At 28.9% G+C, this 16,988-nt stretch overlaps 1 protein-coding gene across 1 annotated transcript in view; it reads right to left on the minus strand.

Annotated features, from left to right (window-relative positions):
* Window positions 1-14,571, minus strand: part of LOC132727534 (uncharacterized) — a gene marked incomplete at its 5' end in the record, with an annotated part of 28,349 nt that extends 13,778 nt beyond the window's left edge. The window contains one exon of the mRNA XM_060713073.1: window positions 14,480-14,571. Within this exon, the coding sequence (XP_060569056.1) occupies window positions 14,480-14,571 (92 nt within the window). The remainder of the gene's footprint in view (window positions 1-14,479) is intronic.
* Between the last annotated feature and the right edge of the window lie 2,417 nt (window positions 14,572-16,988).

Here is a 16,988-nt window from a genome sequence, read left to right on the forward strand (position 1 = left end):
CAACTTTTATATCCTTATTTTTATAATTGAATGGTAACACTTGGTAACACAAATCAACCAGTATTTTATAAAACTTTGTCCTATGCAGGGGCTTATGTTAGAAAGCATAATATGGAATAATATGTCATCTAACTTCATTATCGATGTTCTGATCATTGAAATCTTATCAATTTTAGTGGCATCCTGTATTCTGCAGTATTGTTCGATCCGATGCATCTAGAGAGATTAAACGTCTTAAAACCGCAAATATTTCTTTCTTTTCCAAATGAGACCAATAATACAAACGGCTCATTATTTTATCAAAACAAAAGGAATATTTTTTTACCGTTCAATAAATTTAAATCTAATTCATTAACAAGTGTCGAGTAAGAAGTGTCAGTTTCACATAAAAAATAAGCAAGCCTTTTTAAAGTTCAAAATATATAACTAAAAAAAGTTGAACACAATTGAAAGATTAAAAAAAAATGTTTTTTACATATTAGTGTGCAAGTTGAAAACAAAGTTTTTGGAGGGTTAATCTGTAATTATATTTTTTTTATAAAAGTGTGTGTTAAAAATGAGTGTGCTATGGGGAATATATTTTTGACATGAAAACATTGTACTTTGCCATGGCAAAACATTTTACCAGGACAAAAATATAGCAAGTGCCAATATAGTTAATATTGTGTCATTAAAATTAAATTGGAAAAAACTTGCTAGAACAAAATTTTAACAAAACATAATAGTATTATAATATAATTTTAGACTGAGTGTACCATGTTACAATTTCAATAAGAAAGTCAATATTACATTGTATCTAGTTCACCACGACTATTTTGATGGTAGTGTTTCGTTTTCATCATAAATAAGAAAGAATAGATGGAAGAGTCGCTATTCTTTTTAAAAGAAATTAAGATATTTTAGTTCATCAAAAATTCATTGATAGTGCAAAGGAATTACAGTTGTAGACTCTACATTAAATTATAAGCGATTCACTTTGATAAATATCTATGGGACTAACTTAGATTAACCTGTTTATGAAAGTATTTTCAGAATCAATGATAAGAGTCAGAAAATATTCACTTATATGTTGTGGAGATTTCAACTCGGTATTAAATACAGAATTAGATTACTTTAATTACAAATCAACAGAAACAATTAGATTTTTTTATAGTTATATTTCTAGTTAACGTTTGTTTGACCGATTCAGAGAAATCATTGGTAATTTAAGAAATTTTTCATGGAGAAGAGCAATTCCTGTTCAACAAGCTCGATTAGATTTTTCTTAGTTCAGCCTTATTACCCCTTTGTAATATAAGTTTTAGTTTTAGATCGGATCATTCAATGGTTTTAAAAATGACAACTTTAGTAATACAACACACGGTTAAGGCCTTTAGAAGTTGCATAATTATTTGTTGTATGACGGTGACTTTTTGAAATGTATTAATCAAAAGATTGAAGTAGTTAAAACACAATATTGTCTACCTGTTTATAATTTAGAAACTTAGTCTAATATAAATAATGTTATAAATGACCAATTATTCTTGGAAACTTTGTTAATAGAAATAAGAGGTAAAACAGTATCATATGCAAGTAATAACAATGAAAAATCTAAAACAAACATCAACAAAAACATCTAAGGGAGATGTATTAATCATACAGATTGCAAATTAAGAAGGCAGAAATATGAAACCGAATTTTTTTATTAAAATACAAGAAATACTGACTACTTTAAAGCAAGATAAAATGAAAGGCCATTTTATAAGATCTAGAGCTAAGCGGATTTTTTTTCGGCGAAAAGCCAACCAGCTATTTCTGTAATTAAGAAACATTTCATTAAAAAAGTAAAGTTATACCAATTTTACAGAAAAAGTATGGGTCAATAATGAATAATCACAAAAATATTTTACAGGTGGGAGAGTCTCATAACAAGCAATTACATACAAAAGTAAAAATGACAGAGAACAATACAATACACATTTTTCTTAAAAATAATACTATCATCAAATTAGAGAAACTTCAAATAATATGATATATGATAAAAGTCCTGGATCTGCTGGGTTTTCTGCTATTTTTCTTTAAATTATTCTGGAATAAAATTGGTAATATTATTGTTCGATCTTTAAACTATGAATTTAATGAAGGTAATTTTTCAATGACACAAAAACAAGGAATCATTACTTGCATTCAGATTGACAAAACAAAAAACTAAACAGTGCTAAAAATGACGACCTATTCAACTCTAAGATACTATTTATAAACTAGCTTCTGGTTCTATAGCAAAAAGATAGAAATCTGTGTTAGATATTTAAATAAACACGGATCAGGCGGGCTATGTCAATTAAGGTCGGTTTTTAAGGGAAAATATACGTATTTTACATTATATTTTCAAATATTCAGGTATAAACAAAGTACCTGGTCTTCTAATGATGATCGACTTTTGAAAAGGCATTTGACGATTTATCATATAAATATATGCACACAAATGTTAGATATTTAAATTTTGGACCAATGATAATGAAATGGATTGAACTGTTTAATAAAGATACTCAGACAGCGGTCCAGATGAATATTTTTTTCTTCTTTTGTCAGATTTCTTAAGAATTGGACGCGGCTATTGATATATCATTTCCTAATTCTGTCTTCGTAATTCAACATTTAGCTCTTAATCTTGTTTATGATTAGGAGAAAATTGCTTTGTATAAAACTGGATATTGTCTGTAATGAAACTTGTAATGAAGCATTACAAAAACTAGAAATTAACAAATTTCTTGCATTGCAATAGGTTATATGAGGGTTTGATGTCAATTTAGAAATTCATCAGTTTTGTTTATTGAATTATGGCAGTGATGCTTTGAATCTTACCATGTGCTTATGTCCATTAATATTACTTTGAGTCTGCTTGGATAGCTTAAGATGTTGATCATTTAGGTCTATGATTTCAGGATGCACAAGTTTGAATCTTGGGCATTGCACTTGTGTTCTATAACCTGCCTGGTCTGTTTTGTAAAAAAACAATAATGTTATAATAACCAACATTGTAAATTTTTCACTGCTATTCAAGTGATATGTATTGAATAGTTGGATGTCTTTTGTGCATCAAAAAGAAAAAAGAAAAAAAGAAGCCCCTCAGTATAAGCACAGGAACATCTAATTCATACAATGGACTTACTCCTTGTGACTGAGGGGTTGCCTTTTAGGGTTGAAGCATCAGAATTGCAGACACCATTTATCCCATTGGTGATCGTAAGAGGCAACTAAATGGGTTCAAATTACTGCAGTCTATGCATCTTTAAACTCCAGCAGTTGAGGTGGTTTTGATCCCTGGTGTTGCTTATAGTTTGTAACACCCAATGTTAGCCAAAATCATCTTTCCTGTTTTGGCATCATATGACCAAAATTGTATTGAAGCGATGTAAAACAAATCAAAACAAATGCTCTATAATTGAACATATTTTGGTTTTTCATTGCTCTTCAGTGTTGACAAACAAACTTTCACAGTTCCAACTTAGAAAAGCGCAACTAGTTGACAATTGTATTGAGAACGGTAGTGCAGTATGAAGCTTTAATGGTAAAAGTTTGTTTGTTTTGGATAAGCTTATAAAACCCACATTTGCCAACAAGTTTGGAATAACATCAGTTAAAGGGATGAAATACTGCTGCAGATAAATAAGTATAATTGAATTTACCAATCTAAATTTGTATAATGGGTTTGACCAGCTAAGCAGTTAATTACTCAGTGTATGAACCAGTGTACTTCCTGTTGAGGCAAGAAAGGTAAAAGTTAACATATATAGGCACCCATGAAAGATAGAGTGATCAGAAGTGGCAGGTGTGGTTAATCTCAAGACATGGTAAACATTAAAGCGTGCAGACTTGCATGACGGGGTACAGTGATTTTGTTTATTTACTCAGAGTTATGGGGATTTCAATATAAAGATATTTAAAAACACATTGAGCAGCCAGCCTGTTTGGGTATATAGGCCAGGGGCTTTATTTATGTATACAGTGAGGCCAACCTGTTTGTCGTCAAGGCGACCCAGTCAGTCCTTACATTTTTATATTTTGTGCAGAGATCCTAGCTATAAATAAAGAAATAACCCCAGGTGTAAAAGGCATTTGTATTAATTCAATAGTACTGAGTACAAAATATCACAATTTGTAAATTACACTTCTTGATTGGCTAGAAAATCATTACATAGTGCTTTGAATATTTTGGAACATTATGCTATATTATTTGGTCTAAGAAAACACATGCTGTTTGTCTAGGTTCTTTAAAGTGCATCATAAGTTCCATCAAAACAAAATGGAAACTGACCTGGGACAATTCAAACTACTTCGATCATATTTTGATGTTAATTTGGATGCGATGATGTCTTTAAACTTTGATGAAACACCTAAAAATATTCAAAATTGTATACAATATTGGAAAATGAGAGAACTGAAACCATTAGGACGTATATCTTTGATTTAGTTTTTACTTTTTCCCATGTTAACTCAGTTATTTATACATGTATTTCTTCAAAATCCAAATAGTCAGTGGATAGATAATGTAAATAAGATATTTTTTGACTTCATAATATTATGTCTAGAATAAGAAATAGCAAAATGATTAAAGATTATAAAGATTGGCTGATGTATTATCATGATTATTATATGAATAGTTTAAAACTGACCTGGCTTGGAAGGTTTTTACTAGGAGGTGAAAATAAATATCATGCATTAGCTAATGTTATTATGAATATTGAAAATTTGTTCAATTGTGGAAGATTATATGTAGGAATAGTATATAAAACCTAGAACATTTTTTTGTAAGATGTTGTTAAATGCTCCATTGATTTTATAAATATTTTCCCCATTTGGTAGTATGGCCCAGTTCTGTAGCATGCCATTGTTTCATAACCATAACTTAAAAATGGATCATAAACATTTGTTCATTAAGGATTGGTATTTAAAGGGGAAAAGATATGTCAGAGTTGCGGAAAATTTATAACAAAAAATGAATTTGATAAAAAAAACTTGCTTAACTACATTTTTTTTTTACAATTTGAAGGGTTTATTAGAAGCATCAAATACATTTTAAAAGACAGAACAATACTAATCAGTGACAGATCTATTATCACTGACAAATCTATTCTCCATTTCCCCTTGATACCATGTAATTTTAAACCTTCGTCATGATGTAAACAATGTACCTCTATTATTTACAATGGATTAACATTTTTAAACTGACAATTGAAACTTATTTGAATTGGACACAAACAGAATTTTAGCTACAAATTATTATAATGAAAATAATTAATCCATTATTATCTACTAAAACAGCTACAAATACTTTGTTGAAAAAGAAATATTGTGACTGATACAAAATATTCTTACTGTTTAAGTGAGAATGAAACACTGCTTCACTTGTTTTTGGAATATGATAAAGTAAAGTCATGAATAGCAAATATTATTGAACATGTCAAATCATTCAATGTAATCATTGAGATAGATTGCACAATTTTTATTTTAGGAAATCCTATGACAAATTTTGAAAATTAAACATACTTTCCTTAGAAATCAAAAGATATATTTATTTATGTCAGAGAAAATGTATTGTTCCAAATCTGACTGGGTTGAAAGGAAGCTTAAAGTTAGCCTGATCAATTGTTAAAAGTACAAACATTTTGAAAAATAATCTTTCAAATTTGTCCATAGTAAATCTACTGTGTGAAATATTATTAGACTTATCAATGCTTTGCTTATGAATAAATTTAAAATTGTTTAAAGTTGATCTGTCAACAATTGGCACATTTTTGTTATTATTTTTATATTATTTTAAGCAGCTCAAATATTAAAAAACAACAACAACAACCAAAAAAACCACTAGAATTGTATCATATTGATATTGTTATTTCTATAAAGTATTACTAGAAGTAAATCAAATTCAAAGTGATTCATTATGAACATTTCAATATTAAAATATGTTGTATTTCATTGCAAACCAAACAACCACTTAAACAAAATTCAAAATGATGTTGCATTGTTATTAAAATCTAGTGTTTATTGATTCGTTTTAGAACAAAATTATATATGATTGAAAATGTATGCTACAAATGTAGAATGCTGGACTTGTGTCTCAATGATTTTTGTTGCTACTGGTCATTAATCAAAGGAGCAAAAGAAGTCACTGAGCAAATAAATCATTTGTTGTGAAGAAATAAATGTCAGGCAACTATAAACACAAATGTGCAATATTTCTAAAATGTGCCGGCATTTCAATGACTGCTTGAATTGAGCATCATATTTTGATTTCTTTGATATCTAAATAATTACGTTGTTCCATACCACATATAAAGACTTAAATTAATATTATTTATATCATTGTAAGTACAAGTATTAAAATAGAATATACAACTGATGACGTTACAATTGACTTTTCATTCAGATTTGAACTCTAAAGTATATGTCCATTTAAAACAATGACACAATTGAATAATGAAAAACATTAAAGCAAATAAACCATACAAAAATTAATTCGCATAATATCTGTCATAATTATGTTGCGGTTCAAATTGGAATATCTGTCATTTGGGGAACGAGGCTTGCCAAGTTACCGCACATGGGCAGGTTCCCGAGAAGGGACAGATCTGAACCGCTAATATATGTCAGATATTTTTCTTGCATATTCTACCATACTCCATCATATTTAAAATTCTTTACCTTAATAAAAAATATTTTTGATGGAAATTTATGTCATTAGATCCATAACTATTTTTTACAACATCGCATGAAATTACAAGTTCATTCAAAATGCGGAATAACGCCACCCTAAGCATGCCAATGTATAGCGTGCGACTCATCTGGCACCCCCATTCCAAATAAAATTTTCGGAATGAAAACATTCAACTCATTTAATCTTTGAAGCTTAGGGAGTGTTTGATGACATGTATTTTACGTAAAATTTTAGAAATGTAAATATTTTAAAGTCATCCGTTGATTACATTTTATTTCAAATAAAACATCTTTTAAACTTCATTCTGCTCATGTTTAAATACAATGGTTTCATAAAGAACAAGAATAACAACAGGTTTTTTTTTGCATTTACATTCTTATTTGTTATTATGAAATGATATTTTTATTACTCAAACTTTTCATTGTGTCCTTTTTTATTTTATGTCAAAAGAAAGAAGTAGTAACACTGTTAAATCTGTTAAATGTCAAGTAGTACTTCACACCAGCAGGAGTCAAGTGATGTGTGGCAGCTGTAAAAAGTTGCCCAGGGATGTTGCACGTTTTCATTATCCCTTATGTACAGACTCAATCAAATCGAATCTGGAATTCTCATGTAATTTTGTTGTGATTAATGCTTCCGAGGGATCACTTTGTTTCCAGATTTTTCTACATGTACGTTTTTACTGGCTTTCATTTGATATGAAATAATCGGAAGAGAATTTCTAAATGAACAAATTTTAAGAACTATGAAATTTGCAAGCTCGGATAAGAAAAAAAACATCAATTCATTCTTGTTATAAATACGATTGCCAGATGCCTTGTTTTTGTTTTGATCACTGTGCTTTAAACCCAGGATTAATACAATTTCTATTTGAAATGTTTTCTCCAATTACAATAACAAGTATATAGTAAGTTTTGTAATTAAGGGTAATCAGGAAAAGCGAAAACTGACCTTTCTTATTTTAGTCTCAGTTAAATGTGTGAGTTTTAATAAAAACTATCTCCATGTAAAGCACGACTACATATCAAGGGTCAGGACGTGAAGTGGTTTCAAACTTGGTTCAAGCGAGAAAATTTGTTTGCAAACTTGACAAAATGGCTACCGTTTACAACGCTCGCACGTATTTTTTTCAGGTAAGTGGGTGTGTATATTATTTTGAAATTCTTAAATATGCCCTTTCATTAATGCAATGTTTATGGAACACTCGGTTTAAGGTCTCAGCTTCTAAGCTTCTGATATGACCAAGTTATTGAAGATATAAACTGGTTATGTTCATATTTTAAAATTTGACAAGTGACAGTCTTTTTGCTCATTCATTCGCATCTTAAAGTTTTGAAGTTCATCAGACAAGACAAAATATGTATCTTTCAATTCTGTGTCAATGTTTGAAAATGCATGCTCCAAATAAAGTTTGAATACAATTCATGGAACCTTCAATGTGACAGTTCCGTGCCATTTCATGAAAAGCGTCATAGAAAGCGTGTGCCCAAAATGAGAAAACAATGGACAGAACTAGACAAAATGGAATTTTGAAGGGGGTGAGAGGTTTTTGAAGCTTGCATATCACAGATAAGACGTCGTCAACACACAAAGTTCTATTGGCAACATATCCTAAGGGTGATTCAACATTATTCGAGAAGAAATATTGGAACCACCCAAAAAGAAAATGCCTAAAAGTTATAACAAAAACAACAAAAAAACAAAAAACACAGCAATAATGTCGTGCTGAACGATCTTAAAGAATCGGAAATACAACATCTCTGATTGAACTTACAGGGCGACTTTTAACAGACTTTTGTTTATCATTTCTTGTATTGTATTATATAGAATAAACTCATAAACTAATAACTTATACCCTAACGTTTCAAAGAAAATTTTATTATAAGTAGCATATTATTGTTATTATTGTTATTATCATTGTATGATATGTTTATCTATATTTTGTCTATTTTGTCTGCGGTGATTGAAAAGTAAAGTAGCTTTGATATTTTATTCATTCATTACAATATTGTTACGAGCCAGGCGTAACGAGAAAGAAAAGCCAGCAACAGACTTGCAACAATATCAAATTTATTACAAAAAAAATATTAACGAAAAATTAAATAACAATTTATGTTGACAAAATACCTGAAATCCAAATAAAAATATAAATCTCAAATGTCTTGTCTGATCCTGGAATGATCCCTTTTTGAATAGCACAGTTGAAACCAAGAACACTTTAGAATAAATTCCCACAATAAAATCCACAAGTCTTAGAATAATTGAATCTATTTTAAAATCCAAGCGCCAATAAATTACTTAATATCCAAGTTGAATAATACTCCAAATGTTTTGATGACTTGAAAGGTAACTGATGACTTAAAAGATAAAACGAATGAAAAATGTCCCCTATATATATTAAGCTAAGAAGTTTTCAGAATAGTCTTCTATGTTCTACAGTAATCATAATCTAGCAACTTCAACAATAAAGAACATTCCGGAAATTTCTATCTAAATATAATGTATGAATCATAATCTAGAATTTTCTACAACAGTTAAAAAAGTTCTAGTACATACATGTAGTATAGTTCTAAAAATAGAACAGTGATAATACTATATACATATAATATGTTGCATGCACAACAATATTCAAATCTAGAACCATATATGATTTTATTATATAATTTATCAATAGCTTTGAAATGCCTTTCCCTGATTGGCTAACGAGCAACTTTTTGTAAAAAAATAACAGGTCAATATCAGAGTATATTCACTGTTTTTTTCCCTAAAATTAGATTTTCAGAGTATATTCATCGGTTTTTCTTCTAAAAATAAATTTCTTGGAAATCCCTAAAAGACGCGAGACTTTGACATGCCGTCACGCCAAGTTTGTTGTTATTATTCTGGAAAAAAACGTTGGGTGGGGTGGGGAGTCGAATAAGTCTATTTTAGTAACCAATTTTTCATTTTTAAGAACATTACGGATTAGCATGCCAACGGAAAGGGCCAAATTATGGAAACAGTAGACAAACTGAAAAATTATAATTTCCGTTGTATACGCAATGGCAGATGTGATAAGCCATATAAAACAGATTTGTACTTTTTAGGTGTTGAATATGATGTGAAATGTACTGAAAAATTAATATTGACCTCGGTATCGCCTCGGTCAATATTGTTTTTTTCAGTACATATCACATCATATTCAACAGCTAAAAAAGTCCATTTTTGTATAATATTTGTTTTTCTATGGCGCATAAATTTACGGCAACATTTACGCTTATTGTACGCTTATTGTTTACAGAAAGTTTTGCCCATGATCTATTTTGAAATGGCACAAGGCAATTTCTGAGCATTTAACTAGTGAAATGTCTAACATTTTCTGATAATACCAGTTAGGAACGAAAAATAATCCTTCGTGATGTGAATGAGAGACAGGGACAAGTACAACATTTTTAATACCAATGAATACATGAACAAGCACAATTCAAAAAATCAAAACTTTAAAATCAATGTTCTAAAATGACATGATGGTACTTTATAGGAAATTAAATAAACAACTTAGAAAACAATTTATAAATTGATGTAGAATATTTATGATGACTCATAGTAAATGTTATAACATCTGTTTACAAAATAATAAATACAAGAGGTAAAAAATATTATATTGAGTGATATACTGACCAGTTAATACGGTGCATTGCATTGCATTTCATTAACTAAAAGTGTATGGATATGATTCTAAAGATACTGAGCGTGCATTTGATATGTAAAATATATTGCACTATGATGCTCGTATTGATTTTGATGAAAGTATATGTATTTCTTGATAACAGGGAATATTGAGATAGCATAACAGCTGTGACAGTCATTACAACTATTATGTAACTTTTGATCACTAAGTTTTTTTTTTTAAATTCATTCATATTTCATAATCTTAACATTATTTTATAGATAAAGTTAACGACAAAAAAAGGATTTTTATCAATGGATGTAGTCTTCAAAAGTTATCTTGTACAAATCTCAATATCCAACGATAAAAAGTAAAATTAGATATAAAAAAGATAAGGGCACCCTCAAGAAATTAATACAAAACAAATACATGAAGTTGAAAATCGCAGATTCGGTTATAACATGGTGTTCAAGAAATAAAAATGGAATATGGGTCTAAAATAATTCTAAATCTCAATATGAAGTATAAAACCTTGATGAAAGATAGCTATTGGGGTTACATGGAAACTGATAGGCAAATCAAAGGTTTTATTGAAAAGCACCAGAGAAACGAACAGAAATAATATTCCAATGTAAGTTTGAAAAGTCTCTTGTATATCAGATTTTAACTGGTAGAAGTGCTATACAGTTTTATAGTTTAATAAATGGTTAATAGTCGTATATCTACATTGATATGTTTGATCAAAGACTCATTTGATACCTCATGCATTAACACCAGTTCTAGTTTTCGGAACAGATGTTACATTTTTGATTCTGTCACAAACACCACTAAAGTTTTTCAATTTTTTGTCATATTGAAAAAAAAAAACATTACGACTTCAGCTCAATGCTCAGCTCAATGCTTTGCATCAAACATTTGCCTTGATGATCTTAAGTAAGGTCGACTTTTTCTAAAACATTAACTGGAAAATGTTGTGCTTCTTAAACGCAAGTCAGTCCATGATGTTTTATTATATTAAGATAATAACGTTATAGCTCAATCGCATTTGGATTTGTTCTAGTAACTCGTAATAAGAAATATTTACAATTTTACTGTAACAACTAGATAAAATATGACCTTGTCGGTTTCACGCTTACGATTTGTTTTACAACACTCATTGTTGAGTGTTTTTTTAAAACGCTGTTTACTTAACAAAAAATATTTTCTTTCAATTTATCTAAATGTAAATTAAACATTAAGACCATTAAAATATGTGCTAAACATTGTTTAATATTACTAAAGAGATAACGAGAAAGTACGTGCATCATTTATTGACATGGTACTAAGATAAAGAATTTCCACATGCAAAAAATATTCAGTCGTAATGAAAAAGTTTTATCATTGACCCAAATTTATTTATATATATTGCAAAAAAATCAACAAAGGATTTAAACTATCCAACAGTTTAAAACCCTACGCAAGCGTGGTTTCGTTTTCTTTATTTTATTAGTATATTTATTTATTTATTCAGCTACCTATAAATTCTTGCTTAATGACTTGTCTAATTCCCGGTCGCATAAAGCTATAATAAAATAAAAAGGTACTCTTCCTACCTATCATCTTGTTTTGAAAATCCCTAATATTTTTCTACCCTTAATTGAATTTTCCGAGCTGGAGACGGAGACGCGACTAGTCCTTTCATATGTGGTTAGTAAATATTAATAAGTAGAAAAGTAGAAAACTCGTAAGTACAGGGGCGTTACCGTTAGCATTCAACCAATCAATAACTGTTGAGTTGGAATGCATTACATCAGTATGTATACGATAGGATGCTGTATAATCAATGAAATCTACACTAGACCTGAGTTCAACTATATCGATTAATCAATATTTTCAGGTAGTTTGATTTCTTATGTATACATTGTCATTGAATAGTAAAGTTTTGTATTTCTTTAAAAAATCTTTCCACTTACTTTTACCTTGGTGTTTATTCTAGGACATTTACACTTTTACAGTTATATAGAGAAAAATGTCTACAGGAAAAAACACTGTCAATGAGGTGGAAAGACCTATGTGTGTTGAGATTTCCCGTTTGTTGCTATGGCCTGAAATCTATTGTTTTGTCTTGTACCGAATAAACTTCTCAAACTTATAACTAATTATGACACTAAAGCTTCAATGAATGGACCCTATTCGCAAGGAAATATAGATTATAAAACATTTAAATTCATTGAGATGGCAAAACCGTCCGTTTGAAATAAAGGGATTTATATTGTTATTATACTGCGCATATCTTATTCTTATGCACGGCAAAACATTTACTATAACGAAAGTTTTCATATCTTTCAAACTTTCAAGTTTTTTTGTGGCACATTTGCCGAAAATATTCAATATTAATTTAGGAAGCTAAACTTAAATACATTAAGGATAAACTAATCTAACTGTAAAGTCCATCTTTTTTCATTTTTCTTTTTTTATAAATCCTTCACCTAAAGCTTGTACTTATAAATGTTTCTGTCCTTATAAATATTTTATTCTTTCTCTTATATAAATGTACATGTACGTACTTAGTGCATGATAAGACAGAAGGCGGAACTGGTTTTACCGCAAAGAGGCGGAGACAATAATAATACTTTTTAGTAAGGTTATTTTTTTCTCAATGTTTTAGCCTAGATATGCAAAAAAGATATGGTTGGTTTAAAAAAAGAAATAAAATGTACATAATTGATATTAAAATGCAAGTAAGAAACTCTGGGCAAACGAAATTTCATATTATCAAATAAGAAGGTATTATAACAAAATAAAGATGGTTAAAGTGCTTTATGTTTTTACAACTTGTTTATTATTATATATTTAAAAATGGTTTTGATGTATAATTTATTAGATGTCCTACACAGCTGGCTTTGGTTATTAGAAAAGATTATCAATATTAAGTCTGTAATCTACGCGCATGCAATTATATAAGTCGAAAAACATTATTGTTAAAAGCAATAGTAGCTTTTTATTTTCTTGATTATATAGGTTCAAAATGAAAACAAAATCATAAGTAATTTCTACAAAACCATTTTTCACAATTAGAAAATTATTCCTCTTAATATGCCATAGTGATTAAAATGTTACCGAAATGTAAAGAGGGGATGTGAACTAATAATAGTAATAATAATTAAATGGATGATGAACTTAGGTAATATTAGGAAAACTTATATCTTTTACTATCTAAATAAGAATAAAAGTAAAGAAAAGTTTATTCTTATTGATTGCCATTAGAGTCCTAAATCCGTTGACAAGAACATGTTTCACAGCAGTTTGAAATTTTATTAATGTATACAGTCATGTTTTTATGCAATTAAACAAGCTGTTTTTATGATATACTCAGACTGTAGGGAATTTAAACCGGGAAAGTAAAATCCTTTGTCCTGCTGGCCACACGAAATAGAATAGATAAATGGGGTTATATTCTAATTGTTCTTATTATAATTGTTAACATGTCTTATAAGTAAGTGCCGGATATGTGGATATCGTCTAAATGATAACCCATTGTTTAGAAGAAGTATGTTTCATGTTAATATTCAACTGATTTTTTTCAAGAGTTCATTAAAGGCATATCCAACCGTCGACAGTTACCAACAATAAAGCTGATTTAATTCAAGTCGTCACAAATAAAACTTTTTGATACAAATTAACAACACTTCGCTATTCATACAGTCTGTATGCTTAATAATTTTTTTGGTCACTTCTTAGAAAAATCATGCACAAAAGAATTCTGCCACCTCTAATCTTTGAATTTTAAGTCTAAATTTCCCCACCTAACAGAAACTACTTGTGTTTATTATTGGTTAAAGGAAAATAAAAATAAGTGCTTTTTAAAACTTTTATGTTATATTGATCATGAAAAATGATATTTAAAACAGAAAAAAAAATGATAAGTATTTTTCAAGATGTTTCATCCTTTTCAGTATCTTTTATTCTAATCACAGAATACTACAGGTACATATAATAATGATATACAGTATACTGCAATCAGCAACATTTCCATCTTATCTGTATTTGTTATATATCCTTTTTATGTAGTATGAACAGAAATATGTTTGTACAATGGACCAAAAGAAAATTAGAATTGACCTTAAAAATAACAGGTTAATAAAGTATCTTACCAGCATATACACCGCCGACAGGCTGTCTATTTCTTCTTGTGTTTTGTGTTTCTTGTACACCTGAAATTAAGAATATTATAATTATATAGACTCTGAATGGTTATGAGCTTATATGATTTGGTCCGCGTTTAAAACTCTTTGGAAGTAAGATACAAAGATCATCAGCACATTATTTTTATATTAAAATGTGTTGTTTTGGTAGGATTAACGTTGATGCATATATTCATGCATTAAAGATATTCAAGACAAAATAATGGTAAATGAACAAACTGAGCATGCTCATAATTAAACAATTGGAAGCTAATTATAAAAAGTCGTAAGTAGTGGTATTGTATATCTAAACACCAATATTATTGAAATAAATGCGATATTTTGAAGGATATTTTAAATTATGATAACATGTTTTGTAAACCTTTAGAAGCAAAAAAAGACGAGCAACTTTCATATCCTAATTTTTATAATTTAATGTTATCAGTTGGTTACACAAATCAACTAGTATTTTATAAAACCGATGTTTCGATTCATGAAATTTAGTCTAATCAATTTCAGTGACATCCTGTATTTCGCAGTATTGTTCGATCCAATGCATCTAGAGAGATTAATTTTATTAATACCGCAAATATTAATTTTAAAAATGGGACCAATAATACACACGATTCCTTATCAAACAATAAGAATATGATTTTTACGGTTCTATTAGTTTAAATCTAATTCATTATCATCAGTAAACATCTTGCTATAGTACGTCGGGCTTTTATCTAAAGTTCAAATCTAAAAAAAAATCGAAACACAATTGAAAGAATGACCTTTACATATTAGTGTTCGTGTTGAAAAATAAAGTTAGTGATAAATAGTGATAATACACTCCTGACCGCAACAACATGATCAACATACTGATGCAACTGATATTTTAACGAGATAAAGTGCAAGCTACTCACAGTATATAAAAACTAAAAAAAAAAACGAGAATATTTGAGTACAATAAATTCTTCAAAGCTTGGACCGAGAGAAACCGTACATACCGTGTGATATACAAAGCCTATTCAATCAGTGTAATTTTCCAAAATAAAGTAGTTTCATGATATATTAAGCGTATCATATTTACCTAGTTGTGTTTTTATTTTTGTTTTTGAACAGACAGGAATATGATTATTTTTCATTTCCATTGCATCGTCAATGGCTCGCGAAATGTACGAGTAAAAACTGAAGGGAAAGAAAAAACAAAACAAGCATATGTGTCAGACAACCTATGTGTTAACCCTAACAGACTCGAAAGGAAACTTAAGAGGTACACGGTTCATAAATCAAATATAACATGTAATACAAATTAATTAGGTTTGTGCATGTATTATACATTTGTTTCGAAATTTCATTAATAGTCTATATAGTGTTATAAGTTAATCATAAACGTATGTTTTACAAAACTCTTTGTCAAATATATAGCAAATTTCTCCTTCACATGCATATGCCTTTTAATTATTGTTTTCAAAATACAATCATATGTCAATTAGTTTTCTATGTCTTGTGTTTCGAACAAAATAGTATGGAATCTGAAGAAATAAGTGATAATAGCAACAATGGTTTTTATGTAAACATATACAACAGTAAAATGCATCATATCTTGCCGACAAGACTGTTCTTATGGTTCTTATTAACAAACTGTAAATCAAAAACACAGCATATGTTTGGAACGGAACTTTTAATGACCTTTTTATTACTGTTTCTTAACTTTAAACTGTTAATTGTTGTTTAGTTTAATACTGTTAAAGATGATTTTACATGTTGTAAATATTGCTTTGCTCTTTATAATTGGAGGAAATCAAGGTTTCTATCTACTTTTTGCACAATGTATTCACAACATAAGAGGAATACTAATGACGCTATAAACACATGTTCATGACAAAAAAGTGCTGCCTTACTGATTTACCTGATAAAATAGTTAAAAAGAAGCCAAAATTATTTCCAAGAAAAAGTGAAATATTATTTGTGCACATTTTAGGAAAAATAACTCCGCTAGACATTAATACAAAGAGCACCATTTGAAACAAAAATTGAATTGTTAAAAAACCGGTACCAGAAAATTTCATGTCTATATTTCATGCATTATAGATGGCTATATATGTCAACACATATTATGCTAATAAACTATATGTTATGTAATGTTGTGTGATGTTATGTTAATTTCACTTTTTTACGTAAAAATGTCATTTTGAAATAGGGAGCAATTAGATGTGAATTAATTTGTATTTTTATCATGTTATACAAACATATGTACATTTTGTTTGCCATAGTAATAAAACCTTGCCATTTTCCAAGTCTTTTTCAAAATAAATGCATAAACATTGACAAGGAAGTATGTTTAAGAAACGCAATGCAATTCAAATATTTTAGACTTTCATTCTTTATTTAAAATGATACAATTAAAATCACAGATCACATAGTTGTCTAGATTTCTTTTTCTGTAAGCGCAATGCAACAGTAATGAAATAAAAATACGAAATCTAAGTGG

The sequence above is a fragment of the Ruditapes philippinarum genome, unplaced genomic scaffold (genome assembly GCF_026571515.1).
Source record: "Ruditapes philippinarum isolate M1 unplaced genomic scaffold, ASM2657151v2 ctg2117_1_1_1_1, whole genome shotgun sequence".
In the NCBI taxonomy this organism is placed as follows: Eukaryota; Metazoa; Mollusca; class Bivalvia; order Venerida; family Veneridae; genus Ruditapes; species Ruditapes philippinarum.